Consider the following 26,234-nt stretch of genomic DNA (forward strand, 5'->3'; position numbering starts at 1 on the left):
GCAGTGAAGAAAAAAGACCTTGACGCTCGTTAGAGAGGGCGGTTGTTTGATGACAAAACAAAGAGTACAAAAAAACTGAGTACAATAAGTTTATTGGTTGAAAATGTCGCATTTTTCCATAAAAACAAAGAAAAGATTATAGCAGCAAAGATCTTTTGATAATAAGAATGTGAAGAATGGAAAAGAAGAGAGAGAAAAAACTCTAAATCACCAACTTAAAACAACAGATTGGATGCAAGAACGATTTGTACTATATGCTCGAAATTTTCAGAACAAAATCGTTTTAATTATTTCAAATATTACAATAATGAAGTTCATAATTTTCCAATTAGATTAGACTTGGAAATAGACAAATAATGGAACAGTAGTGTAAATATGATTTGATCAGTCCTGGTGGATACAGTTTCACTCCCTCAGTACTGTAAACAGAATACTACAATGATGTAGGCGCTGATGTATAAAAATACATAACAAGGAAAATAGATACTTATCATATATAAATCTGAATGTCAGATATTTAACAGAATTCTCCGCTGTTGGGACAAACTTCACATGTTGAAGCGACATTCACCTTGTGCAGGACTTCTGTGAAAGACACTGACGAAACAAGTTGGACTGATAATGATGAACGTCAGAGTTACTAGACCGTAGAAAAGTAATGTACATAACTATATATATATATATATATATATATATATATATATATATATATATATATATATATATATAGATAGATAGATAGATAGATAGATAGATAGATAGATAGTTGTCATTAGACTATTTAGTTTATCACATGATAGCAAATATTGATATTTTTGTTCGTTATTTAACTTAGATGCACACAAATCACATTTATCTCATGCAATAAACATGTAATAACCTGAAATTCTTGCTATCAGTTTACGGTCATTTTAACATAATATCACAATTGTACAAATCAGTCACTAATTTTATTTGTTGTGGGGGATGGATGAAATAACCATACAGTGGCAATTAATGTAGCTCAATTATCTAACTGATATGTTAATTTTGTAACAGCGCTCCATAACATTGAAATTAGATTGTACTAAATAAAATCGGATTTGCCAAAGGATATAGTTTATTCTTACTGAAATTTTTCAGTGATAAACAGAACAATTTAATGTATTTACGAATACTTCGCTGGCTTTTTAAATTTACTAACAAAATCCAGTTAGTATTTTTATACATTAAAGTAATGTATTGTAAGATAATTCAAACTTGATGTCACTAAACTTATCAACTTCAGAAAATGTAATCGAGGAAACTAGTTTAACAGTAAGAAGTATGGTAAGATGAAGTGATAATATCGTACCATTTAATCTGCCTATTATAGGGTGGGGGGAGATATTTATTGTCAAAACAACCCAGTTACAGTTAGTCTGGCCAAAATTATAATCACTAATTCTTAATAAACATAAAACCTTATGCTTCAGATAAGTAATCTATGAGAACTCTTCCGCTAAGATAATAGTAGAGATTTTCGTTTGATTAACGATATGACGGTATAAACCTGAACCTATATTCAACAAAAAAGCTTTTAAATTGGTCAATTATAGTGAACCCAACATGCAAGTAGTTATTTTGTGACTAGTAATTTACATGTAAATAACAAAAAACAAGGACTTCAGTGTTTGGAATCTTTTTAGTGCGAAACTGTAACAAGACGAGGATAAGTATAAATCTGACGCTTTTTTCCACATAAATGTGGACACAGAACTATGGTATGAGGAATATTCCCATCATTCTAACGATATTTGTATGGTTTTGTATTTTCTCGTTGTTATTATTGTTAGGGATTGCACACTGACCTGATTTCCTCCGTATAACCTTGTAGTTATTATATTTGGATTGCAAATATCAAACACCAGGATGAGGGTACACTCTGCTAACTAGTCCCAAATAGAACGAAATGCGTTTCCTGGATTCTACTGCTAGCCACTATCATCCACTATAATTAGTTTATACACAAATTTGATAGCAGAAACAAAAGCTTAGAGTATTAAGTCAAAAGACATCGGAAAAAAATAGTTTCATAATAGAGACGACAAACTCTTAAGATGGTACGATCAGCTAGCAGTAATGCAAAAATAAGTCGTTTTCAGTTGTGTCAATATTCCATGATAATTTCAAGTCTTTATTCTACAATAAGTCCTGAACATCCAAATAAGTGTTACTATTCACATACATTAATATTGTGACTAGTTTTAATACAAATCTAAACCACTTCAGTGATTTCTAAAATATGCATGATTACTTGAGTTATATGTGTAGGCAGATATCCACGAGGGATAACCATATTGCTACATAAAACTGGAAAAAAATCGACCACTGCAATTGAACTCAGTACTGAGGTTGACTATGAAATGAGTGTAACCTTTGGAAAGGCAACGAATTGACAGAGATTTTGTGATGATAACAAGTCGAAACTGCTTGCAATAAAATAATCTGATTTTTGGAAAGTCCATATGAGAAGCTGCCAAAAATATCCTACGTATGAAATATGTGTAAACAAATACAGTCATCATATACATTTAGACTAGAATTACATGTACGATCATCATCATGATCATCACAATCCCTTAATATCTGAAATATAATCAAATTCTGTGATCATTTTACGCACGTTAATGATAGAAGGAAATTTTTTATTTATTTATTTTAACACATCGATATTGGTACAAGGAGGCACCAAATACATATGCGCCACACAAATCTCATTTGATATGTGTGAGGGCTGTGATACTGCCCGGGTGCCCAAACCGAAGCAGGTGGTTATCTTAGGGGGCCACTCCCCGAGCCTTCGACCTGAAGGTCTGATCCACAAGGCAGTGGAGCATCGTAAGGAGATGCAGTCCCATGGAAGCCGGTGACCAACAATTGGTTCAGACGCCATTTGTCCCCGCAGGATACTGGAGCCCATGTGCACCATTGGTTTGAAATCCGGTTAAAGCGCCGGACATTCGCTTTTCGTCCTCTCATTTTCGTAAACAACACCCCAGCCACGAGAAGGCAGTGAGTAGGACTTCCCTGGTAGAGGCTATATACGCGTGGCCATGTGAGAGCATTTCGATAGGGAGAGCGGACTCTCCCCACTCCCGGCCGTACCAGGGCATTTGGGGGCCTTATATAATCTTGTTTTCGTTTCACATAGTGGTTTTCTTACAGATGATATGAAAAATAAAAACAGCCTTTAAAAAATACGAAGTATGAAATCATTACCGTTTCGAAGGCAACGCTCAGGTGTCTAATACAAGAAAAGGATGAACAACGTCAAAGCCTGTGGTTGACTTGTAAGCGACGACTGTGAGGTTATGGATATTAATCCACCAAGTATACGCGATCATTATTCTAACACCCTACATGCAACATTTCCAATTTTTAGATCGAAGTCAAACAGTTAGAGTTCCATCACTTAACTTAGTGGTAAACAGTAATATTCTATTTTAGGCAGATCGAGTCAACGGGATTAGATTAACTAAATTAGCCACTCATCATTTATTGTTAAATCACAACGAGAAACAAACTTCTAACGCATTATTACGAAACCCTGCTAGTAAGACAAGTGAAATGACCTTGGATTATATCACTGACTAGATGTAGGCGAAAATTATCAGCCATTAGATTTAAATTTAAAGAAATAATACTGAAAAGTGCTTAATATGAAAGATAAAGTGGTAAAGATTTTAAATAAGAAGACATTGGGGATGAGTGAAAGGCTCCAAATATGTCGGGAAACAACTCTGCAGTTCATCTTCATTACTTATTATTCGTATTATTTTTGTTCTATGTCGTTGATGGATCGCGAAAATTACCTCTGAAGTAATCAATTTCAAGGAACAAATAACTAGAGGCGTATAAGTCTTTGACGATCATATTTATGTTTTAATACAATTTTTTGTGACACGCGATCATAATCAGTGAATCACAGCAGCAATGTAGCGATAAAAGAACACCAAACAATTGTTAACCATATTTTTGGTTATTTTCTTCTTATTAACCAAAATATTACACAATTGACAAAAACTAACACATCAATCAATCATGATATTGAAGTAAATAACTGTTTTAGATTTTAATACTTAATTAAATTAAACTTACTCCCTTTTTATTTGATAAAGTAACTCGTTGGAATTGGCCATTTACAACATGATAAGCGAACATAAATGTAAAACTATCACCCTATATAATAAAAAAGAATAACGAATAAAGGACAAAACAATACAAGCAATATGGAAAATATCTTTAATAATCAGTGAAAGTGACAAATATTCACATTTTGGTTAACAATATATGACAAAAGTATTACAAATGTACCTAGGGGAATTAACGAATATTTATTCACAGATTGAAATCATGAGTCAGTTGAAGCTAGACCACCATGGAAAACCTGGAAGCACTGGACGGCCGTCTCGTCTTAGTATGGGACTCCTCAGCAGTGCGCATCCACGATCCCGCACCCCGCGGGATTCGAATCCAGGACCTACTGGCTTCGCGAGCGAGCACTTAGCCATTAGACCACTGAGCCGGCATCCAACGGATGCGCACTGCCGAGGAGTCCCATACTAGGACGAAACGGCCGTCCAGTGCTTCCAGGTTTTCCATGGTGGTCTAGCTTCAACTGACTCATGATTTCAATCTGTGAAAATTTCTAAAATCTCCACAAACCCCTTCTGAGAATATTTATTCATTGATGTTAGCGAAAATTAAGACTTCGCGATTAACGGCAAACTTTGTAGTCAAAAACCACATGCATAGAACACATTAAAAGAACCTAAACAGGGATGAACGCTATTTACAGAGTTAATAATAGGCTGTATATACAGAAGTGGTTTGGAGATTTGTTAGCTGTCATCAATTCCTGATCACAATGTAGAGTATGTTGTTTATACATAAGAATGAAGTGGAAAGCGAACATGGTATTGAGAGAAGACAATACAGCAATGAACCATCAAATCGCTAAATTCTAATCAGGTTGGATACAAGAAAGAAAGAAATATTTAATGTTCCGCAAGTATGGTTTGAATCCTCGTGGTTATCCAGACCAATATTTGGAAACATGTAACATATAATATGTCTCCGAAGTGGAGTCCGCCTCAATTCACTGTTTGTCTGTAAAAAAAATTTACATTACTTATGTTGTGGTGAATCAATTGTAATTGACTAAAGGAGAACAGTATTATATAAAGAGGCATTAGATATTTAAAATTAACATTCTTTTTGCAATTACACAGTGGATATCTCAAGTGTACACGTGAACAAAGAATAACCTTTCAACATTTTTTTACTTTTGCCTGAATAGAATTACTTTTTTGATTGACGATTAACGGTTTCCCCTTTCAGATGTTAGAATAGAATAGCATTTATTCGCATTTCTTTTCTATACACACACTTATGTAGACAAACACCAGTAATGTCAATGAAATAATGTTAAATCACATGATTGATATATTTCTATGATGCATGCAAGAAGCAATTAGCTAAGCATATATATTAGACCTTTCTTTTTAAGATAACCTCACTAGATATATTATCGTGGCTGATCGTAGTCAATAAATTTTTTACACTATCCTAAAAAAGTACTTGGCCAGTAACACTTGATTTTAAATCGCCATAATGAAAAAAATGGATATTCATTTGTGATTTACCTTAACTATTAACTAACGTATTATACGGTTAAGTACATGGAGGTAACCCATAAAATGTCTGATAATTTATAGATGAGATTCAGATGAGTTATTCTCTAATGTAATACCAATATCATACGCTAAACGCAGTATTTTTCGTTTTAATCACATGATCTCTGTGTTTTGATACCACTTGATCCTATGTTAGCCAAATAAAGATATATGTTTGGTTTATATGCAATAGTGTATGAAATGAAACAGGTTGTTCATTTAATTTAACAACTATAAGGTTAGCGATGATTATCAGGATGATAGTATCATAGCAAATAGATATACAACTAGATTTTTGAAGCTGATTTTCAACTTTAAATGACTACTGTTGATAAATATTATTAACGTAGAATATTATTTATGTAGTGAACGAACACTCAGGTGGGGAAGACCAATTTATTGTTTAATAAAAAATTACAGGTCTTCGTAAAATACGAAAACCATGCATTAAATACTGCATTTGCACATCTTCCATTATTTGTCTCTTACAAAATTCATCATTCCTTCATTCCCATTGTTTTTACAATAACTCTCTGTTTACATTCCTGTTCTCTTCAATTCGATATTCTCAACCTTCTGCTGACAGGCATTCCAATTCTGATCGGTGTAACAGACCACGATATAAAAAAGATTCATATACTTAACACTAGATGACCTAATAAAAATGATTACTCATTAAAATTTCAATCACTTTACCGGCACTTCTCGATACAATGTAAGGAAAAAATACAATTATCACGCAATACAACGTTATAATAATGTATCTAACCAACTTCTAACGTTAATGGATAAACATCGAAGAGCGACCAGAACATCGTGAGACGTACGAATAATAACGATAATCGTATTATACTATGAACTGACTTAAACTTGGCAATGAAAACTACTGGATCCCAACTAAATGCCCACTATAATACCTCGATGACCTGGGTTCAATTCCAAAAGAGTCAATAAGTGAGGACACCTTAATAGTCCCATACTACGACGAAACAGCTGACCGATGTTGCTTAGTTTCCGATGCTACTCTTAAATGATATCAATTTGAGACGAATAATATCTAAAAAGCAAATTAATCTCCGCAATAACTATCATGAAAGATTTCGTAAAAATTGATTCATGTCACTAGCACTTCAACATTTTTTTAAAAACTATTCTATTCGCTCTACAGTAAGTAGTAGAAACAGAAACAATTGGTGAAACACATACAGAAATTTTCCACGGAGGAAGATGGTCTTTTCCTATCCATAAAATCACACACTACTGATAGCCAGTTGTACAAATGTAATAAAAATAATAATAGTGTGAGTGTACAACTATTTAGAATAATTTCTTACCTTCGGTTTGCATACAATCAATATTTTATCGAATAAAAATAAATATCTGCAAATTAGACGAAGAAAATAAACAGGAAATACAAATCTAGTGAGAAAAGTCAATAAAAACATTTTAGAAACACATATATACACATTTCACTGATTCATAATTCAATGTTTTGCGCTACATTTAAGTTATTGGTATCAAATACAGATTTACGTAGCCAACATTTAGTCACAAAGTTTTATATAAACTCAAACGATGCTACTCAGTTGCCCAAAAAGAAGACAGAGAAGAGGATGCTGATCTGCACAACCCAGTGAATGAAATTTACAATACCACATAAAAATTGAATAGGCCAAAGTATAGTAAAGTAGCCAATAACATCCTCCTTTTGATAATAACAGAAGTGCGAAGTCATAAAACTAAATCCTGACAAAATCATTCATCTATTGAACACCGTTATCAAAAAAGTGCAACATTTCCCAATGTAGTTAAATGATGAGATTATACTTATTAATTGTTCCAATTAAACCATTAATTGACATTTCAAAGAAGAGAGCGGTTGGGGAATAGATATTAGTTACAGAACTTCTTAATGTGTTAAATAAAGGAATTTAAAATTAAGATGCAAATATTAGTACTGGTTATAATAATTTATTTCATTTTGAATAATAAGTTACTTCCAACCTTTAATAGGAATAAAATCATGTGTAAAAACTTGTTAAAATCAACATTTTACTGGTAATCTGTGAATGTTTTTTGGATTATAAAATCTATCAACTTCGGGTAATCAATCTTATTTCATCATTATTTGCTGAAATTCATAACTTAAGAGAAGTGAATAATAAATGAAAATAATTTCGAGAAAATGGTTAGAAAACACTTGTTACAGATTATGTAGGAAATGAGTATTGACTGAGTACAAAAAAACATGCACTCGAATATAGTTTTTCTAAAGTAAACATTCAAGACCATAGTAAACAGACTATTTGAATGTCTTTTTCTGATAGACTGATTTATGTATATAGACGATCGAAACTCGACTAAATCTTTAGCTTTGATAAAATCTAAAACTGAACTTTTTTACCCTTTCTAATCTACTGTGAGCTCAAATCGTATACCTAACTACGGTGTAGACGAAATGCACAACGATTTACCTCAAATATTTTACCGTTTCAATGATTATCCTCTTAAAAAGATTTCGCTTTGGCCAACTTAGTCAAATTACCAATCAACCCGTTGTCATCCCTAGCCAGTTTTGTTAAGGTTGGGTTTTGTCGAGATAAATTTATGCAAGCAACGTGAATAGATGAGATAATATAATGACTGGGAACAATACATTGTGATTGTATTATGATTGGGCGAATAGATGCAAATAACAAACTATGGAAGCTATTCTGAGGTGAACTACCATAAATATTTTAATGTGTATTCATAAAATAATCGATGAATGGTATTTTTACACTAATCTAACTGTAACCTTTTATTTAACTCATTAACTATTGCTAGTTTTTTTCCGGTCGTTAATTTCAGTAAATAATTCATTAACCTGTGTCAAGTCCCAAACTTGAAATATGAATATTCATTGTTTATAGTGCAATATGGCCTCCAAATTTATGTGTAATTAAGTGAGTCTTGAGTTCCAGTGTTAATTCAAATATATTACTTAATTTCGTCTTTTTGAACCATATTCTTAATGTTTATTACTATCATTACTATTAAAATTACTTCGACTTGTTTGCTCTCCTGTTTGATAATTTCATTTTGTTGAGCTGATGTAGTAGGGTCAGTTGGGTTAACGCACATTTGTGGAAGGCTTCAAATTTATTATAACTTACTGAATCATAACAAACCATAATTACTAATCGTTTAAACCGAGAAAATAATAACAGTACTAACAATTCCAAAACCGTTAAATCATAATGTAAATCATTTCCAAGAGCTTGTGGATGTTAGGGATTTCAACTTGTTAGTCATTATTGACATATTTGCACCCTGAATGGATTGCCTCGAAATCTCCATTTAATTACAAAATTTTATTAAAGTTGGATAGAGACTAGCAGTGAAATTCATGATGCATCTTTCATACTTACTTGTGAGTCGATCTGAGAAGTAGATTTATGGGTACGATATTATTATTAATGTTTTCATAAAACAATTTAATATACAAAATAACGTAACATAATCAATACATTTAAGGTATAAAATCGAAATTCATTGCATAACTGACTCTAGTACAATGTTATATTACCTAGTTTTCGCTTTGCTTTCTGATTCAGAAAGAACTTTCACTTCTCCATCCATATGCAAGTGCCCATAACTTGATAACCTTTTATCTGGAGGCTGAAAAATTAACAAATGACACAATATAACTGGAAATAAAAAGTGATGGTGCATGTAATTCAAATTTACTTACTCAGTCAAAAGCAAGTTAGTGGGAAGTAATTATTTGCCGAAAATTATTGATATTGTAACTTTTGCGCTTATATATATAGGGAGAGAGATGCGATCAAATGAGAACTTAATTAAACTATTAGCATTACACCTGAAAACCACGTTTACATGACCTACAAAGTACAAGTATAATACCGATATATTTGAATATCTTTCTGGTATTTGACTATACCTAGAACGATTACGCTAAATTATGTAATAATGATGAACAGAAACATGTTATTTTTACTATTGTAGCCGAAAATGTGACGTAACAGAAATCTGCATTTCCGAAACATAAACACAGTAGTTCAACTGCATGAAGCTGATTATGAATACGCGTATCTAATGCTAATCCACTAAAACGTTCTCCTCGCGTTTAAATTGGCGCAATACTGAAATTGGATTAGAGACTAAACTAAGAGTATTGAAAGAAAAATAGACTAAGTTGTAACACCAAATCAGCAGGGCGAGATTAAATTGTTAAGATGAATACCAGATCAATAATAATAATATAAGTGGTAGTAGAAAAGATTAAAGGCAGACAATGTGATTATAGAAGAAAAGTTAAATTCGTGGAATATGAAGTACAAGACAATTTTCAGATCCAAGATGAAATAAAAAATAAAGAATGAATGTATCTGCGCTATTGTGACCGATTCTGAGTCATTTTATTGAACGTCTTCAACCAGTGATCAAGATAATCACGAGAATCCCAATCAGATAAATATCCACAACTTCATAAGAATTACTAGGACTTATTTGTAATAAATATTTAAAAACTGAGAGTTAGATTTTAAAAATTTCGATGATTAGTATAGTTTCAAGTAATGATTTTGTTCAGAATATCGTAAACTGATTAACGCTGGAAATGCACATTATCACCAACCTAGTAGTCAACAGTTTAACACACTTGTAATGAAAACTGTTAATCATGCTATGTTCGCTTTCTGGAGACGTTGCAGATATTTATTGTTATGGAATCCTATACTAGGATAAAACAACTAGGTGTACTACATGGTTTTTAATGGGCCACCAACTGATATCAGCTCATGATGAAAATCATCCACATATTAAACAAGTCACTGTGTGTAAATATATTTTTGAAAGCATTCATTTAATACGAATCAATCCAATATTGCCTAAACTCTTTTTGGATTTACTTTATCCATGATATCTCTCACAAACAGAAACTACTCACTTATAACTTTAATGAATATTTTATCGATATAATATCCAATATAATATTCAAACAATAAAAGATTTTACGAGTCACACGATGTGAACAAGCTATAATAAGTAAATGGATCAGTTACTTAATCAAGGTCACTTCATTTCACCTGCCTATTTACTGTTTGAATTCTTACGACCATCTATAATCAGACATTAAGAAATTTATCTTCGCATACAATTCAGTTGTCTTTTGCATACAATCAATATGATAAAGAATTAAAAGAATTCATTGCTAAGAATTGAATTAAATTGCATATCCCTTTATTAAATTCTAAAACTAATCATGAAAACTAGTGATTAATCAATCTTAATATTGTGAGAAAAAGTGAATAAAATTTTCATTCCTCTAATAAATTACGTAAAACTTATCAGGAAATAACAGAGAAGAATAAAAATTAATTTCATGAAATAGTTTATTTTTAGAAAAAAAAAGCTTGTGATTATTTGAAATGGAACATTATACAAAGAAAACCAATAGTATTCATGAAAAGAATAAGATGATATTTATTTCAACACTAGACAATCGTAATTCATTTATTTCACGGTTGATTTCCCTTATTATTGGTTTTTACTATGGCAAGATAAAATGAAACTGACTATATTCATCAGTTGAAACTGTTATTGTTCAATTAGATAGCATTGCAAAATTAGCAGTCACAGTTGTTTAATCATAATGATTATGTTATGATTCTCTTTTATTACAATCCAGCTATTACTATTGTTTAGTTTTCTTGGACACCAATTCACTCGACAAGTCCCCAAATCAGAACACCGTTGACAAGAAAGAGATTATATTCCGAATAACAAGGTTAGATGGAAGTAAGGAGCACAATAGGAAAACCGTTAGTATATTTATAGTTTTTGCATGAGAAGATTCTAGAGTGTCCTCCAAGTATCGACTAGCGGTGATTGAATAAGAACTAGCTAATCAGCACGCGCCAACGCAATCGTGCATTGAGCACGCTTTAATCCCGCCAACAGATTATATGAATGAAATTTCTTTTGGATGCATCATTTAGTGTATTCTTCTTTTTAAGAAACATTAAAATAGCCTTCAATCTCTGATCATTATTTAATAAAGTAGGATGCACAGCAAGTAACTTACCACTATATAGAAATAATTAACAGATTGACGAAATTCCTTGTTGTCTATCTATTATTTAGTGAATCTAGGCGCTGGTCTGTTTTTTCTAATGAATACGTTTCAATCCATAATTCTTAGTATGTCACATGATGCTTTTATAATACAGGATCATCTTTATTTCACTGTCATTATTTTAAGCATAGATATAGACTGAATTTTCGAAGTTTGATCACACCAAATCACTTTTCAAGATCAAACGACCAGTAAAGTCAATAATAAAAAAGTTGAAAAATTTACTATTATAACAATTATCACTTAGTAAATGATCATTTTATTAATCGGATGTCGTACGCAAATACATCATTTGATAAAAATTCAATCAAATATAATTAAAAGTCATGAAAATATCACACTACTACTACTCACCAGCATTATTTCAAGTAAACTGTCAAGATAACGAAAGAAAGAAACAAAAGATATGGAGCAGATAAAATAGAGAAAAATGACTAATTTATATAATAAATGAATTGTTTTAAATTGTCAAAGCCACCTTAGGTATCATTGAAATACCGAATTTAGTTTGATGTATGAACAAAAGAATAAATGACAAATGGAATTTTCCATATGATAATGGCTATTTGGAAGTAAGCCAACAATAGACATATACGTGATATCATGAAAACAAACTTTAAAGAAATGAGCGATGAGAATTTATTCACACACATGTCTAATTAACTTAAAGAGATGATAATTGGTGTGAGAGTAGATTGAAAGAAAGCTATGGGGCGGTCAAACCAAGGCACGGAGTCAGTTAATGAAGATGCGAACCGTTGGACTGAGTCATGCAGACTACCTGGTTAGGGTATGAGTGATAATCGTGATCAATGGTTAGACTTTGGGTGACTTAGCTCAATTACAATCACCCTTCGTCCTCCCTTAGATTTTAAGTCTATAAATTATCTTATAAATTTTTTATTACTTTAGTCTATATTTTCTAGAACCATTTGTTCGCCGCCTAATCTATTCTACTACCAATAAAACTGTTACTACCTCTGATTGTTATTGAAGCGAAATTTAACAAATGCTGTAAAGTACTCACGAATTTGCAAAACGATTATACACTGTAGTATTCTAACCTATCATTATTACAGTTTAAAGATTCAATATGATGTATAGTGATTATATATGCGCTCACACAAAACATATCCATAACTGAAATTCAAATGACTAATTAAAAACCGATTGTTTTAGGCTTGGATTATTTATCCAGTAAATTGCAGTAATTTAAGTGATCGACCCTGGATTAAACCAATGGTATAATTCTCTATGAAAAAAATATTTATATTTTAATATCATAGATTATGATTCCTGAATTATTACAATTAAAAGTTAATTTAAACTCGCATTTGACGTTTTTGTATGATTAGAACCTATTGAATCGGTAGAATTATTCCATATAACCCTAAGTATCAATCGAACACATTGACAATTATAAGGTCAAAACAACTATGTTAACCAGGCAACATATATAGATAATAATTTATTATTTAACAATCACAAGTAACCAATAACTCATCAAGAAAGGTGAAGTTTAATTAATAATCTAAAAATGGATTGAATGGTTATAATCTATAGATTAAGTGAAAAAACAAACCTGGATTGAATTTGATCAATCGAGCTAATCGTGTCAAGATCTCGTTTAACATCGTTGATAGATAATGCAACTTCACGCATAGCTTCGTGAGCTACAGTTAGATCAGGACGATCATAGTGATCAGCTGGAGTGAGTTTACATAGATGCTGAAATTTAAGAAAAGTACTTATTTTATTCATTGGAACAGGTATAATTTATTGATCTGAAAATGCTTTATGACCAATAACAGTGAACCCAATAAAATGTATTCAAATGATTCAGTAGTTGAATGTACTTTCTAGAAGACATCAACGTTTACCGAAGAAAAACTGAAAACAACTGAGACATTGTTTGAGTTTTTACTATAACGTAGGGACAATGTAAGAAATAAGACATACTCACGTTTTTTTATGGTAACAGTTATGAATCCCATACACTTGAACACAATTTTGGTCATTATTATTATTATTATTATTATTATTAGTAGTAGTAGTAGTAGTAGTAGTAGTAGTGGTAGTAGTAGTAGTAGTAGTAGTAGTAGTAGCAGTAGTATTGACAAAATTGTGTCATACAAAAAAAATTCAAAGCTATCAAAAAAAATCCAGATATTTAATAATTAGACTCCAGGTAAACAAAGCAATGCAAATTACTAGTGAGTTGATAACAATAATCTAGTTGAAGGAGTTTTGGGGAGATTGTTTTAACTCGTAGGCTGAATTCGCCATAGATTACTCTCAGTCGGAACATCAAAGAAAATCAAGGGGCATTGAACAACTGCTTTGTTCTAGTACAGAGCTCGGAATCACTCATCCACTAGGCTCTTCATATTGTGAATTGGCGCAAGATTTAAAATTTCTAAGTTCGACCTTTAGTGGAGTCGTGAATGTGCCGTGATGAGGTCAATATTCATGATGAATACAATCCACAAATTGAGCCGATCTCCTCAAAACCACCTAAACTAAACTACTATAATAGTCAGTTAACCAGTGACTTCAAGATGTTCCTAAAGTTAGTGACTGTTGGAATTCAGACAAATCGTGAGTGCAACAATTAATTGTAAATAACTAAGGTAATACCCTAAATCCGAAGACGATTTGATACGAGACAATATAATTAAACTGAATATCAACAGGTGTTAACAGAATACAAACAGAAATTTGATTATAGTCGATTTACTTGTCATATGTTTTACATATTCAATCCAAGGTTAACTAATTTGATCACTAACCTGAACACAAATATTTCATGATATGATAAAAAGTTCCGCCTTTTGAAGTCAGTCTAATACTCGGACAATATCACATGATTCAACTGAATTACAAGGTACATATTATTGTACCTGGCATCAAATCATACTCTATGTGTGGGGAGTAGTAGTAACAATCGACTTCCCAAACCGAAGTAGGCGGGCTGGACTCGAACCAGCAACCTAGTAGTTGAAGGTCGAACGCCTTAACCACTGAACCACTGCTCGGGTATCAAAAATCATATAAAATTATTCGAATGATTTAACCAGTGAAAAAAAAAACACTGAAAATGTCAAGATATATGAGGAGTTATACTTGTACACATTTACCTTGAGGGGCTTAGAAAAAATTAAGAATGAAACATATTGCCCAGAAAACGCACTTATTCACTTCTTTTTACCTAAATTTCAAACGGTATTTATTAGTATCAAGAATCTGACGCTTGATATTTCAATTAGTTGTGGGAAATTAAATCAGAAGAAAACAAATCTGTAGAAGCAATAAAATAAAATGTTATGTAACACTAAAAAAATAATAACTTATCAAACACACAAGCTCACCTCTAACAGAAGATGATATTTCAAAACGCGTTGGATTGGTATTGTAAGTAATTCAGCCAAAGCGAATTTATTGTATTTCTCTGAATTTGACTGACATAACTATGAATGATTTGTTTAAAAAATGGAAAATGAATGGACCATTAAAACAAATCAAAATTAGAGAGATTGTATAAATATATCTTAGATACTTTTGTCCTATATTCCCGGAACATTGAAAAAAACAATGATTATCTTTGTTTCATAACGAGGATGTCAAATTTAATCTTTACGTATTTCAGTAATTACATGAGTTTTAACCTAGTCTCCAAAAATTGAGATATCAACCAAAAACGATAAAATACTCATTATTTGGGTGATTTTAAGTGAGGAATATTAATCAACCAATTCAACATTCTTCTGAAAATAACCGTCACTAGTTTTTTAATGATGTCATGAATCGCAAGTACATTTATAAAGGTGTAGGGTTAAACACTTAAATTTTGTTTTGGTATTTCAAGGCATTCCTCGAATATAAAGGGAATAACTTACGATACAGGGATCCACAATGGCGAAAACAGTACTGTAACTCATCATCAAATGACATACAAAACTATTAACTTAAAACTAATTTTCGCACTTGCTGAATCATCGAATTTTCGCATTAAAGTCCCAAAGTAAATACTTACGAAACAACAGGTTAATTTTAAGGCAGATATCCGTCCACGGCAGGAAATTTACGAGTTGCAAAAATGATCAGAGCGAAAACAGTCATTGATATAGAGTAATTTATTTTATTAAAATCGATGTTCCAAGCCGTTATAGCGACTCACGTGTAATTGAGTTTATTCTCATTTAGCTCAGTTAAGCCCTCTTGCAAACTTATTTAGCGGACAGTCATCCGCACTATAACAATTTATTGTACCCTTGTTATTATTATGCTTGTATGAAATACGTGTGCTTGAACATTGTTTAGCGCCTACGCATATATTCATCCTGCTAGCTTCATTATTAACCGCTTAATCTATTCGATGACTGATCCATTTTCCTATATATATATATATATATATATATATATATATATATATATATATATATATGTGCATTTATATTAGTCGGAGTAGCAAATCTTTACATTGTTTGAATCACGTATCAAAGATAAGAATGTTATCAGAGTAATAATAAAACCTATACAAAGTCGTACGACTTAACCATAAAAAATTAGTCGATTGTGATGGATATTGATTCCCAATCATAAGTAAATAGGTTTTGGACCGTGACTACACTAAGAAAATTCATGACCCTGAATCCACCTAGACTTTACAGTTTAATCAATAAAAGATGAGTTACCTGGGTTTGCTTGCTCAATGTGCATCTACAAATTCAGCCGCTCCTGTTGAGATAGCTATATCGGGAGTACTACCAGGTAAATTAACCAAAGAATGAGTAAACATCTCCTAGCTTGGTTTGGACAGACAAAAACAATACTTAGTTCTATCATGGCACACCTGGTTGACAGTGGGTGAATGGTGAATAAAGCTGAGTCGTTTCTAGTGTTCTATCGCATAGCACAAGTTATAAGGATCTGAACCTATAACAAAAGTTTATACGTTCAGAAGAAATTTGTGACACCTCTCTCCCTTTCTTGGTCGGATGTAACTTAATACACGACTTTACTAGTTTTAATAGCCTGTATTTATTTGTTCTTTTTCACCTTTTTCCGTTCATATTCTTCAATATCTAATCATTTACATACTTCTTATTACTTAATTTTAATGATGCTTTGTGATTATTATTTTTAAGATCTATTTATTCAAGTGTAACCTACCTCCTATGTTGAATTATTGACTAGAGCTTTTATTATTTCATTATTCTTATTACTAGTACACGTGTCTATCTACTATTAAGTGGTACTTTCTACCTATCATGTGTAGTTATCCAATCTATTTGACTGAGATCATATTCTCATAAATCACCTTGATTAGTTTAAAATTCTCATAAAAATATTCATGTATATTAGGGTGAAGACTAATGACGATTAAATTGAAAACAATGCTGTTCGCTTAAACGTGTTGTTCTAACTTTAGATTGTTCAAAACTCACTCGCATTTCCTATTGATCCATACATCAAGGAATGTTTAACAACAAGAGGTTTTGAGAATAGTTCAAAATATATAGAGATTTCGTAGTCAAGCGCTGTTGAACTGTTAATACAAATAGGATTACTAAATAGTCATCAGTGCTATGCTCTATTGAATTCAGTGGAGTGATGAATAAAAAATAACTAAAAACTAAACGATACAATATTCATCACCATACAACATATAGCAATGGAATATGTACTTCTGCGTAAAGAACATTATTGATAATGCTAAATACCTTCAGTTCAAGACCCAGGTATCTGATAAAAATAAATAAAACATGTAAGAAGTACTCTCACGCGTACACAAGGAGAAAGAAAATGACAGTACTAATTATCATAACTTACTTCTATTTTGTTACGTTTTTCTACATCATTTCGCATAATTTCATAAACTAAATTTTGAGCATGTTGTAAATGACCACAATATTCTCCATATATGAGAAGATTATCTCGAGTTTTAAGAAAAACATCACTTAAACTGAGGAAATTCACAGTTGCACTAGTTGCCAAACTCAGATTACTTAAAAACTCTCTATGAATAGTATGTAATTCCTGGATAAATTAATAAGAAAAGAAATAAAACAAATCTTATAGTATCAAAGTAATACGATGACACATCATAATATTTGTTTCTCGCATTTAATCGCGTACATTTACGCATACCAAAATAGTCACAGTTTCATAAATATGAATAAATAACTTTGAACTACAAAAGTTATAAATAGAATTACACTGGGATAGTAGCACAATCATAGTACTTCTAACAAATGAAGCACATTTGTAAAGTACATAAAAATTAAATTCAACATAGTGGTATCACAGAACTAATTTATTTAAGGAGTTTTTATGTTTAGTATACACTACCAATGAAGTAATTCAGGCTTAGGCTTAGGAATATAAAGCACCTTTATTCTTAGTTTAATACTATTCAACAATACGAGCTCTTCACTACTTTCATAGATGAACCTCTTATCTTCAAGTTTCATGGTAAGCAAATTAACTTTATTCAGCCCAGTGAGATTAACTTGACTATTCTGAAGTGTCGTTAAGGATGATCAGTCTAAGACTGGGGTAAAGATACGGGAATTAAATCCTTACCAAAACTCAATTAAGTAACCAGTAATTATTATAAAAGAGATAAAAACTGGTGGACATTTAATCATGATTCAACACACCAATTACAAGACGCTTTCTATTGAAAACTCAAAAAGTGCATGTAATACTCCTAGTTTTCAAAAAATTTTCAATTATGCTTCGGAGAGGCGAAACCCAAGCTACGCATAAAGAGACGTCATATATTAGCCCTAATTAGTAGATTTGTAGTTTTTATCAATAACAGTTTGTATACTAAAACCATCACAGATTGCCCAATTACAAATTAATTACTGTGTTCATGGAAGTCTGATCAGCCCTAATGGGTTGGTGTCTGACGAAATCTCAGCACGGATTCGAAAAGCTCGTTTGGCTTTTGCCAACTTACATCACCTATGGCGAAGGCGAGATATCCTTCTATCAACAAAAGAACGAGTATACTGCGCGGCAGTCTGTCCTGTTTTAATTTACGGCAGCGAAACATGGCCATTAAGAGTAGAAGACACTCGTAAGCTACTAGTATTTGACCACAGATGCCTCAGAAATATTGCTCACATCTGCTGGGATCACCGGCTAAGTAATAGTGAAGTTAGACACAGGGTATTAGAGAATGATGGTAAATCAGTGAATGAGGTTGTGAGTCTTCATCGACTAAGATGGTCGAGCCACGTGTTACGTATGCCTGAACACCGATTACCACGACGTGCAATGCTGACTAGTGTTAAGAATGGTTGGGAGAAAGTTAGGGGCTGCCAAACCAAAACGTGGCATCAGTGTTTGAAGTCACTAACTTCTAGTCCTAGCCATGTTGGTAGATGCATACTACTTGGTTGGGGTCCGCGTGACTATCGTAACCAATGGTTGGAGACTCTTGATGGCATGGCTCAGAATTGATCACAATCGCGTCGGTGTATACACTCTCTGTCTTCCCTTAAACTAAGAGATTAAAATCACTTCATATCTTTCTTTCTACGAACTAATTCTTTCTTCCTGTACTATATCCTTATTGCAATCTCTCTTTTATATATTACCACCTCTGAATTAACTACTTTTATGAATCCGGTGTCCATCTTATTGTGTTAATGAGGTATGGCAACTTGGACCGATGCATATATGTGCCTGGTCCTACGTTGTAGCTGACTGACTGACTTAGTGTTCATAGCTAACCGCTTTGACTGCGACGGGGAAAAACGGCTAGGTAGCTAGCGCATTCATATCCCCAAATGGCTTGTTTCACTCTTTTGCAACAACTAGGGATCATATGGAGCGATGGAGGTTTAAATGAGACATGCTTAGTAGTTCAGCCTCATAGTTAAGAATATAGTGCAGTGGATCAATAATCATAAGATATTCGATTTAAAATCAGAATGAGACTCAGATTTTCTCTCAATTTTTATTTTGAAATAATAAAGTGAGTTGATGAAGTAACAAGATCCTTGAAAAGCGATGAGTTGTAGCGCTGAAACTTTTATTCAGGTATATGTTATTTTGAATCAAGATTATTATTCGTAATATACGGAGAAAGCAATGTCTAAAACTACACTCAGATCTGGCCAATTCGATCTCTAGTATGCTATATTTTTGCTGAAAATCGGTGGAAAAGAAGGCCAGTTTCACACATGAAGGAATAACAAAACTAACGTATATGCAGAAACAAATGACAAAGATAAGTGAGGAAACTCTTTCAATCAAAAGGGAAAAATACTCTGAAAACCTTATCTAGGTACTAATAGGATAATAAAAAGTAATAAAATTGTGGCACAGATACAAAAGTCCTACTTAATTTTTTCGAACTCTGCCATATGTGAAGTTGAGATGTACTACCGAAGAATGGGTATGTTGTCCAACAATTTACTTTGTATTGATTTGTCACTGTAAAAAACGACCTAGGGACTAGAATTTAAGTTGCCAGTGAAATGGATGCATAACCACGATAGCCTCCTACTTACTCTGCTGACTAGCATAAGAGTTAGTGACGGGGGGTAAGAAAAGTCATACTAAGACACAGAGTATTACTCGTAAGCATTTTAATTTAATGTTACCAAAACTATACGTTCATTTTGGAGTAAACGATGCATCTTAAAAATAGAGTAGATGTACTGAGAATATTTACTTTTCACGACACTTAATTGTTCTAGAGAACAGTGCCTCAAATTACTATCCAAAAAACCATATCATCTTAGCACGCTAGTATCGTTATTTTGAAAAATTGGTGAGTAAAAGCAAGTGAACTGAATATTTTCGAGTTTCTACATAATAATTACCTCAATGTACTTGAAAATCTCTTCAATTTCGTTGTGCGAAAGAACTCCAATAAGCGGATGCTTGTACTTCTAAATTGCGATATTAATTAATAAATAATTCAACTTTCTATTCTACCTCAATTAACATTTTCAACACATCTACGTAATTTTTTTCTGTATCCACTATTTCGCGAATACAATACGCTCGTGCTGTTGTTGGTTCAGAGTCCAAATTCTATGTTGACAATTTGGAATAACAGTTACAAAAGGAAACATAAAAAATTACTAGACGAGATTTTGAACCTTGATACACCACTGTATCGTACAGTTTTTCTTTATTTTCCTCTTCCATTTGAGTATAATTTGGTTTTCCAGAGTCAGGTAATTTATTCCTAAAATGATGTATTATAATAATGAAAAACAATAATGATAGAATTTTATTATCTACATTGCAGCAGCGATTTCCTCAAGATTATTATAATATTCATGAGTTGATTGTAGCTTTGAATTTTCTGGTGGAAAACCACTATGTTTGGAAATAAACGACAGAAGAAATAAAAGACATACGGTATTCCAGTTAACTGTGCTCTTCTTGAGTATGATAATTTTGATAAAGTTGCAATCGCTTTCCCAAAATTTTTAGCATGATAAATATCACCAGGTTGAAATAGCAAATTTCTGGGAATATCAAATTCTTTTTCACATAACTGTGTAAATAGTCGAAGATTTTGAAAACATAAAAACTGAGAATTTTGTGGCATATGGCTAAAATCTTTCATCGATCTTATATCCAACTCATGGTTTGATAATGTACTTAAAAGATGGCATAAAGCAACTCCGTCCATTAGGGCCTGGACCAAGTGAATCGCATTACCATCTGGCCCCAGAGCCGGATGATCATCCGGGATAACTTGACATCTATTTAACCATTCAGCACACTGTCTCCAATCATCTTCCTCTTCCATAATAGTTTTCAAATTTACTACAAATAACACATCGAAAGAAGCAATAATTTGAGCATCAAAAGCGGTTATATAATCATGGTAGCAACAAAGGAAGATCAGTAATACCCCTAAAGATTATATTCGAGATTAATGATCTTAAAAATGAAAAACTCGTCATAATTGGACAATTACGATAGTCATCAAGCAAACTGGAGGGTGCACATCCTTACTCAGAGTGGCCCTTTTCACAATTTCGTGTTGAGTCTATTATATGAAGCAATTTGTGTAGATATAGTACTTTAATCAGTCAGTCAGTCAGTTACAACGTAGGACCAGGCACATACATGCATCGATCCAAGTTGTCACACCTCATTAGCACATCAAGACGAACACCGGATTCATAGAAGCGGTTAACTCAATAGTGTAATATATAAAGGAAAGATTTTATGTAATATAGTACAGGAAGAAAGAATTAGTTCGTAGAAAGAAAGATATGAAGTGATTTTAATCTCTTAGTTTAAGAGAAGACAGAGAGTGTATACACCGACGCGATTGTGATCAATTCTGAGCCATGCCATCAAGAGTCTCCAACCATTGGTTACGATAGTCACGCGGACCCCAACCAAGTAGTATGCATCTACCAACATGGCTAGGACTAGAAGTTAGTGACTTCAAACACTGATGCCACGTTTTGGTTTGGCAGCCCCTAACTTTCTCCCAACCATTCTTAACACTAGTCAGCATTGCACGTCGTGGTAATCGGTGTTCAGGCATACATAACAAGTACTTCAATCATGGATTCAACATTAAGAGTGACGTAACGTACTACAAATGAAGCAACCAATTTTACCCTTATCTGAATAGATGAATATTAAGTAAAATAACAGGACTGTCTGTCACTTTAACACAAACAACTAACTAGATCGACGTGTAAAAAAACCCAGGTATAGGGATAAAAATTGAATATGATTGGCAGCTTGTGACTAGATACTGACACTCAAGTTATCAACTGAAAAATGCAGGACTAGAAATTAGATTAAATGGTACTGAAAATAATGACGTACAAACATAACTGGTGATATATAGCAGACACTAGGAAACTAGCCATACTGGATGTTATTTAGAAGTAAACAGGTTACATATGAGGAAGTTTTAATTCCCCAATTTTTATAGCAAGTGTTAAAACAATTTGGTGGTTTTTTTTGAAGACTTCTTCACTGTCAGAATGTGGAATCTTGAGCGCCTATCACCATGAAGATAGAAAATATTGCACTTTGCAAGACATAACGACAGTCTTAATGACAAGACTCTTGAATCCAGGAAGGGGCAACGGAAAGCAACACATGCTAAAGCGTACCTACTTTCTTTGTCTACACCGTGTATTGTACAAACAACGTTTCTACAACAGGTAACAGTATCTATTATTGTTGTCTGACATATCTAAAGTTTGAAGGCCTAAACTTTCCTCTTCTTTCTTCATCAATCAACACGCAAGCACAGCCTTAATGCAATAAGTTGTGACTGTTCCTGACTAATTGTAGATATGTGTTTATCAATTCAGTAACTCCAAAAATCTTTAGTTTGATGAAGACTCATAGTTACAGGTCAAACGTTAACGCTAAATGCTAAAGCCATGGAAAATTTTATATACAAGAATGGCTTTGATTAGTTTTTAGACGAAGTTGTTTCATTAGTTCAAAACCAATTATTCATAATCAACACGGACCCTTCCACAGATGTGTATCGACCCATGTCATATTATATCAGTAAGGGATAAATTAGCAAGATGTGTGGCAAGAAAGTCGAAGTAATGGTGCTCACAATGTCAGTGAGGAAGACTAAATATTAGATAATATGGTTCAAAAAGGAACGAATCTAAGGAACATAAAGCATGAAATAATATTGAATATGAAGACCTAGGAGAAGAGAATGTGTATTAATCAAAGGCAGTGATCAATCCTGAGCCATATCTTGATGACTCCAACAAATGATAGCAGTTCTAGAGCGGACTCCAACCTGATATTCCGCATATACCAATACGGCCTGATTGAACAGTCACTACCGTTGTGGACTGATGTCAAGTTTTGGCTTCGCCGTCCCTAGCTTCAGCCAACACGGACCATAGAAGACAGTGGTTGGACATACGCAGCACACGTCCAGACATCTCAATCAGTGAAAATATATCACAGCATTAACCAACTTATTTTCTTCGTCTAGTCCCCTAGTTCTAGCCCTGACAATGCTTACTCACTTGTTTCACGACAAGTTGGTAATGCTTCGAAAATACCTAGGTTAAACTCCAGCAGCTTATACATGTTTTCCAGTTCATGAGCCATTTTTACGACCACATTAATACACTGAACTGCTGCATCGCCTCAGAAAATAGACGTCTTGCCTACTTCATGAGCGGTGTTGGAAAAAGCCAAGTGAACTTTCTGAATTTCCTGAGCTTTTATCAGCCAATAATAAATTAGCAGTGGTGAGAGGCTGACGACAATTTAAGTGGTAAACGAGACCAACTATTTTACTAATACAGACCAGTAAGTCATGATACAAACCAATCCCAAAGTAACATTTTGCAATTAGGTAGAAGAAAAAGTAGTCTAAAGACTCGTATTTGATGCTCTATCGCAGATTTAAACTGTTTCAATTATGAATAGTCTTTACACAATCTGATACCAAAGCCAAAACCCGGAAGAGTATTTAATTATAATGCTGATGATGTAAGATGACAAGAGCCAAATGCCTTATATTTCCGGACTAAACTTTTATCTGCCATCATCTTAATAGCCACAATGAGAGTACCACTATAAATAAGTTAGTCTGAGACCCGAACCGTCTTCAGCCCATCGTGACCTTTGTTGTTTCTTCGAGTCATTACATAAACCCCAGTTAGATTTTGAGGATCCAAACGGATACAGTGAAATTATTATTGTCGCGCACTCAAAAATCATTTTTGAAAACCCACCGAAATAACTTAGTATAACCGAACCACTGTAATGGGATCGCTGGTATCTAATCGTTATTTATTTATTTTAACACAGATATTGGTACAATGAGGCACCAAATACATATGCGCCACATAAGTCATTTGGTTTATGTGAGGGCTGTGATACTGCCCGGGTGCCCAAACCTGAAGGTCTGATCCACAAGGCAGTGGAGCAACGTAAGGAGATGCGGTCCCATGGTAGCCGGTGACAAACAATTGATTCATATGCCATTTGTTTCTTCAGGATACTGGAGAACATGTGCACCATTGGTTTGGAATCAGGGTTTTTCAACTCCTCTAGGTGGACTCTCTATGTCCACCGACTCGGTTAAAGCACCGGAAGTTCGCTTTTTGTCCTCTCAATTTCGTAAGCAACACCGCCACGAGAAGGCAGTGAGCAGGACTTCCCTGGCAGAGGCCATATACTCGTGGCCATGTGAGAGCATTTCGAGAGGGAGAGCGGACTCTCCTCACTATCGGCCGTATCAGGGCATTTGGGGGCTTTTTTCCTACATCAATCAATACATCTAATCGTAGATAAAACAATATGCTCCTTTCTTAGATTTTTCTTCCGATGAGCTTGACTGAAACATTTAAGAAATCTTTACGGTTAGTCATTAAAGCATTTGAACTTTTCAATGACTGAATTTTCCCAGCACATTATTTCATAACCCTTCAGATTTTAATATCCCGATTGAGGACATAAATATTGACTGACAATCCACTGCTGTTGTTGTTTCGAAGTTTATAGCAACAGAAAACCTATATATTGCATCAGTCTAAGTTAATAAGCTTCTGAACATATCACGAGGTAACCGGTAAAAAGAACGAATGTGATAAAAGGAATCGAGAAAGTAGGTGTCACTGAAGATTGTAGTATCAGAACCTACCAATTTATTTAACATGTGAAAGAATGTAATATTTAGGAATGTTACGTACATCAACGATCTGGGAAAATTTGGAACAAGTTAATTAAAGGTCTTAGATTTATTAGCGATTTCTATACCATAAGAAAGAACTAAGACAAACTCCAAGTTATGTATCTAACGTCTAGTGAAATCAAGTGAAATAGAAGCTTACATCGTAAAATATGAAATTACAAACGCTTCAAAGATTAAATTATTGAAGCCACTAATTTTTAGCAATCTCTATGGTTCTGGTCAGACATTTGTGCCGGCATATTACTTACCTGATGCCCTCAGACAAATCTACTAATTGGCTAAGTCAAAATAATGTAACTATTCCTAGAGAATGCAAATAATCCTTGCTTTTCTAATCTATCACGGTCTCGAGGACTTACATTTTACTAAGCGGAAACATGTTTTGAAAAGTATGCCTGGTTCGCCTAGCACACTGACTTCATTTCAACGTTGTTAGTCTACAAATCGACTATGTACAAAGGAAGTTTTAGCGATACGTTAGGTCTCGTGAATAGCAAACTACTGTACAGAATTCACGTTAGTTGGACGGTAAGATCACGCATTCTGATACCAAACGAGTTTTTTAACGCATATATAAACAAAGTATATGCTTTGCTTCAAGAAGCCTCGAGTATTTCATGCTACCTGAGTAGTGTAACCACGTGTTAAAGTGATCGTTTCAGCGATAAGTAGAAGTTTTCAAAGAACTACGATCAATAACCTT

General features: G+C 33.3%; 1 protein-coding gene across 2 annotated transcripts in view; it reads right to left on the reverse strand.

The window, feature by feature from the left end:
• Window positions 1-26,234, reverse strand: part of VAV3_1 (Guanine nucleotide exchange factor vav3) — a 56,280-nt gene that overhangs the window by 29,815 nt on the left and 231 nt on the right. The window contains exons 2-13 of one of the 2 annotated variants that reach the window (XM_051214977.1): window positions 21,225-21,639; window positions 21,106-21,183; window positions 20,944-21,049; window positions 20,794-20,892; window positions 20,679-20,747; window positions 17,668-17,874; window positions 15,204-15,302; window positions 13,418-13,563; window positions 12,190-12,208; window positions 9,265-9,356; window positions 7,031-7,076; window positions 4,120-4,200 (exon numbers count right to left, since the gene is read on the reverse strand). In XM_051214977.1, coding sequence (XP_051073627.1) covers window positions 4,120-4,200; window positions 7,031-7,076; window positions 9,265-9,356; window positions 12,190-12,208; window positions 13,418-13,563; window positions 15,204-15,302; window positions 17,668-17,874; window positions 20,679-20,747; window positions 20,794-20,892; window positions 20,944-21,049; window positions 21,106-21,183; window positions 21,225-21,622 — 1,440 coding nt within the window. In that variant the 5' untranslated portion in view covers window positions 21,623-21,639. The remainder of the gene's footprint in view (window positions 1-4,119; window positions 4,201-7,030; window positions 7,077-9,264; window positions 9,357-12,189; window positions 12,209-13,417; window positions 13,564-15,203; window positions 15,303-17,667; window positions 17,875-20,678; window positions 20,748-20,793; window positions 20,893-20,943; window positions 21,050-21,105; window positions 21,184-21,224; window positions 21,640-26,234) is intronic. The other variant, XM_051214978.1, reaches the window with a different exon arrangement.

This window comes from Schistosoma haematobium, chromosome 1 (assembly GCF_000699445.3).
Source record: "Schistosoma haematobium chromosome 1, whole genome shotgun sequence".
Lineage (NCBI taxonomy): Eukaryota > Metazoa > Platyhelminthes > Trematoda > Strigeidida > Schistosomatidae > Schistosoma > Schistosoma haematobium.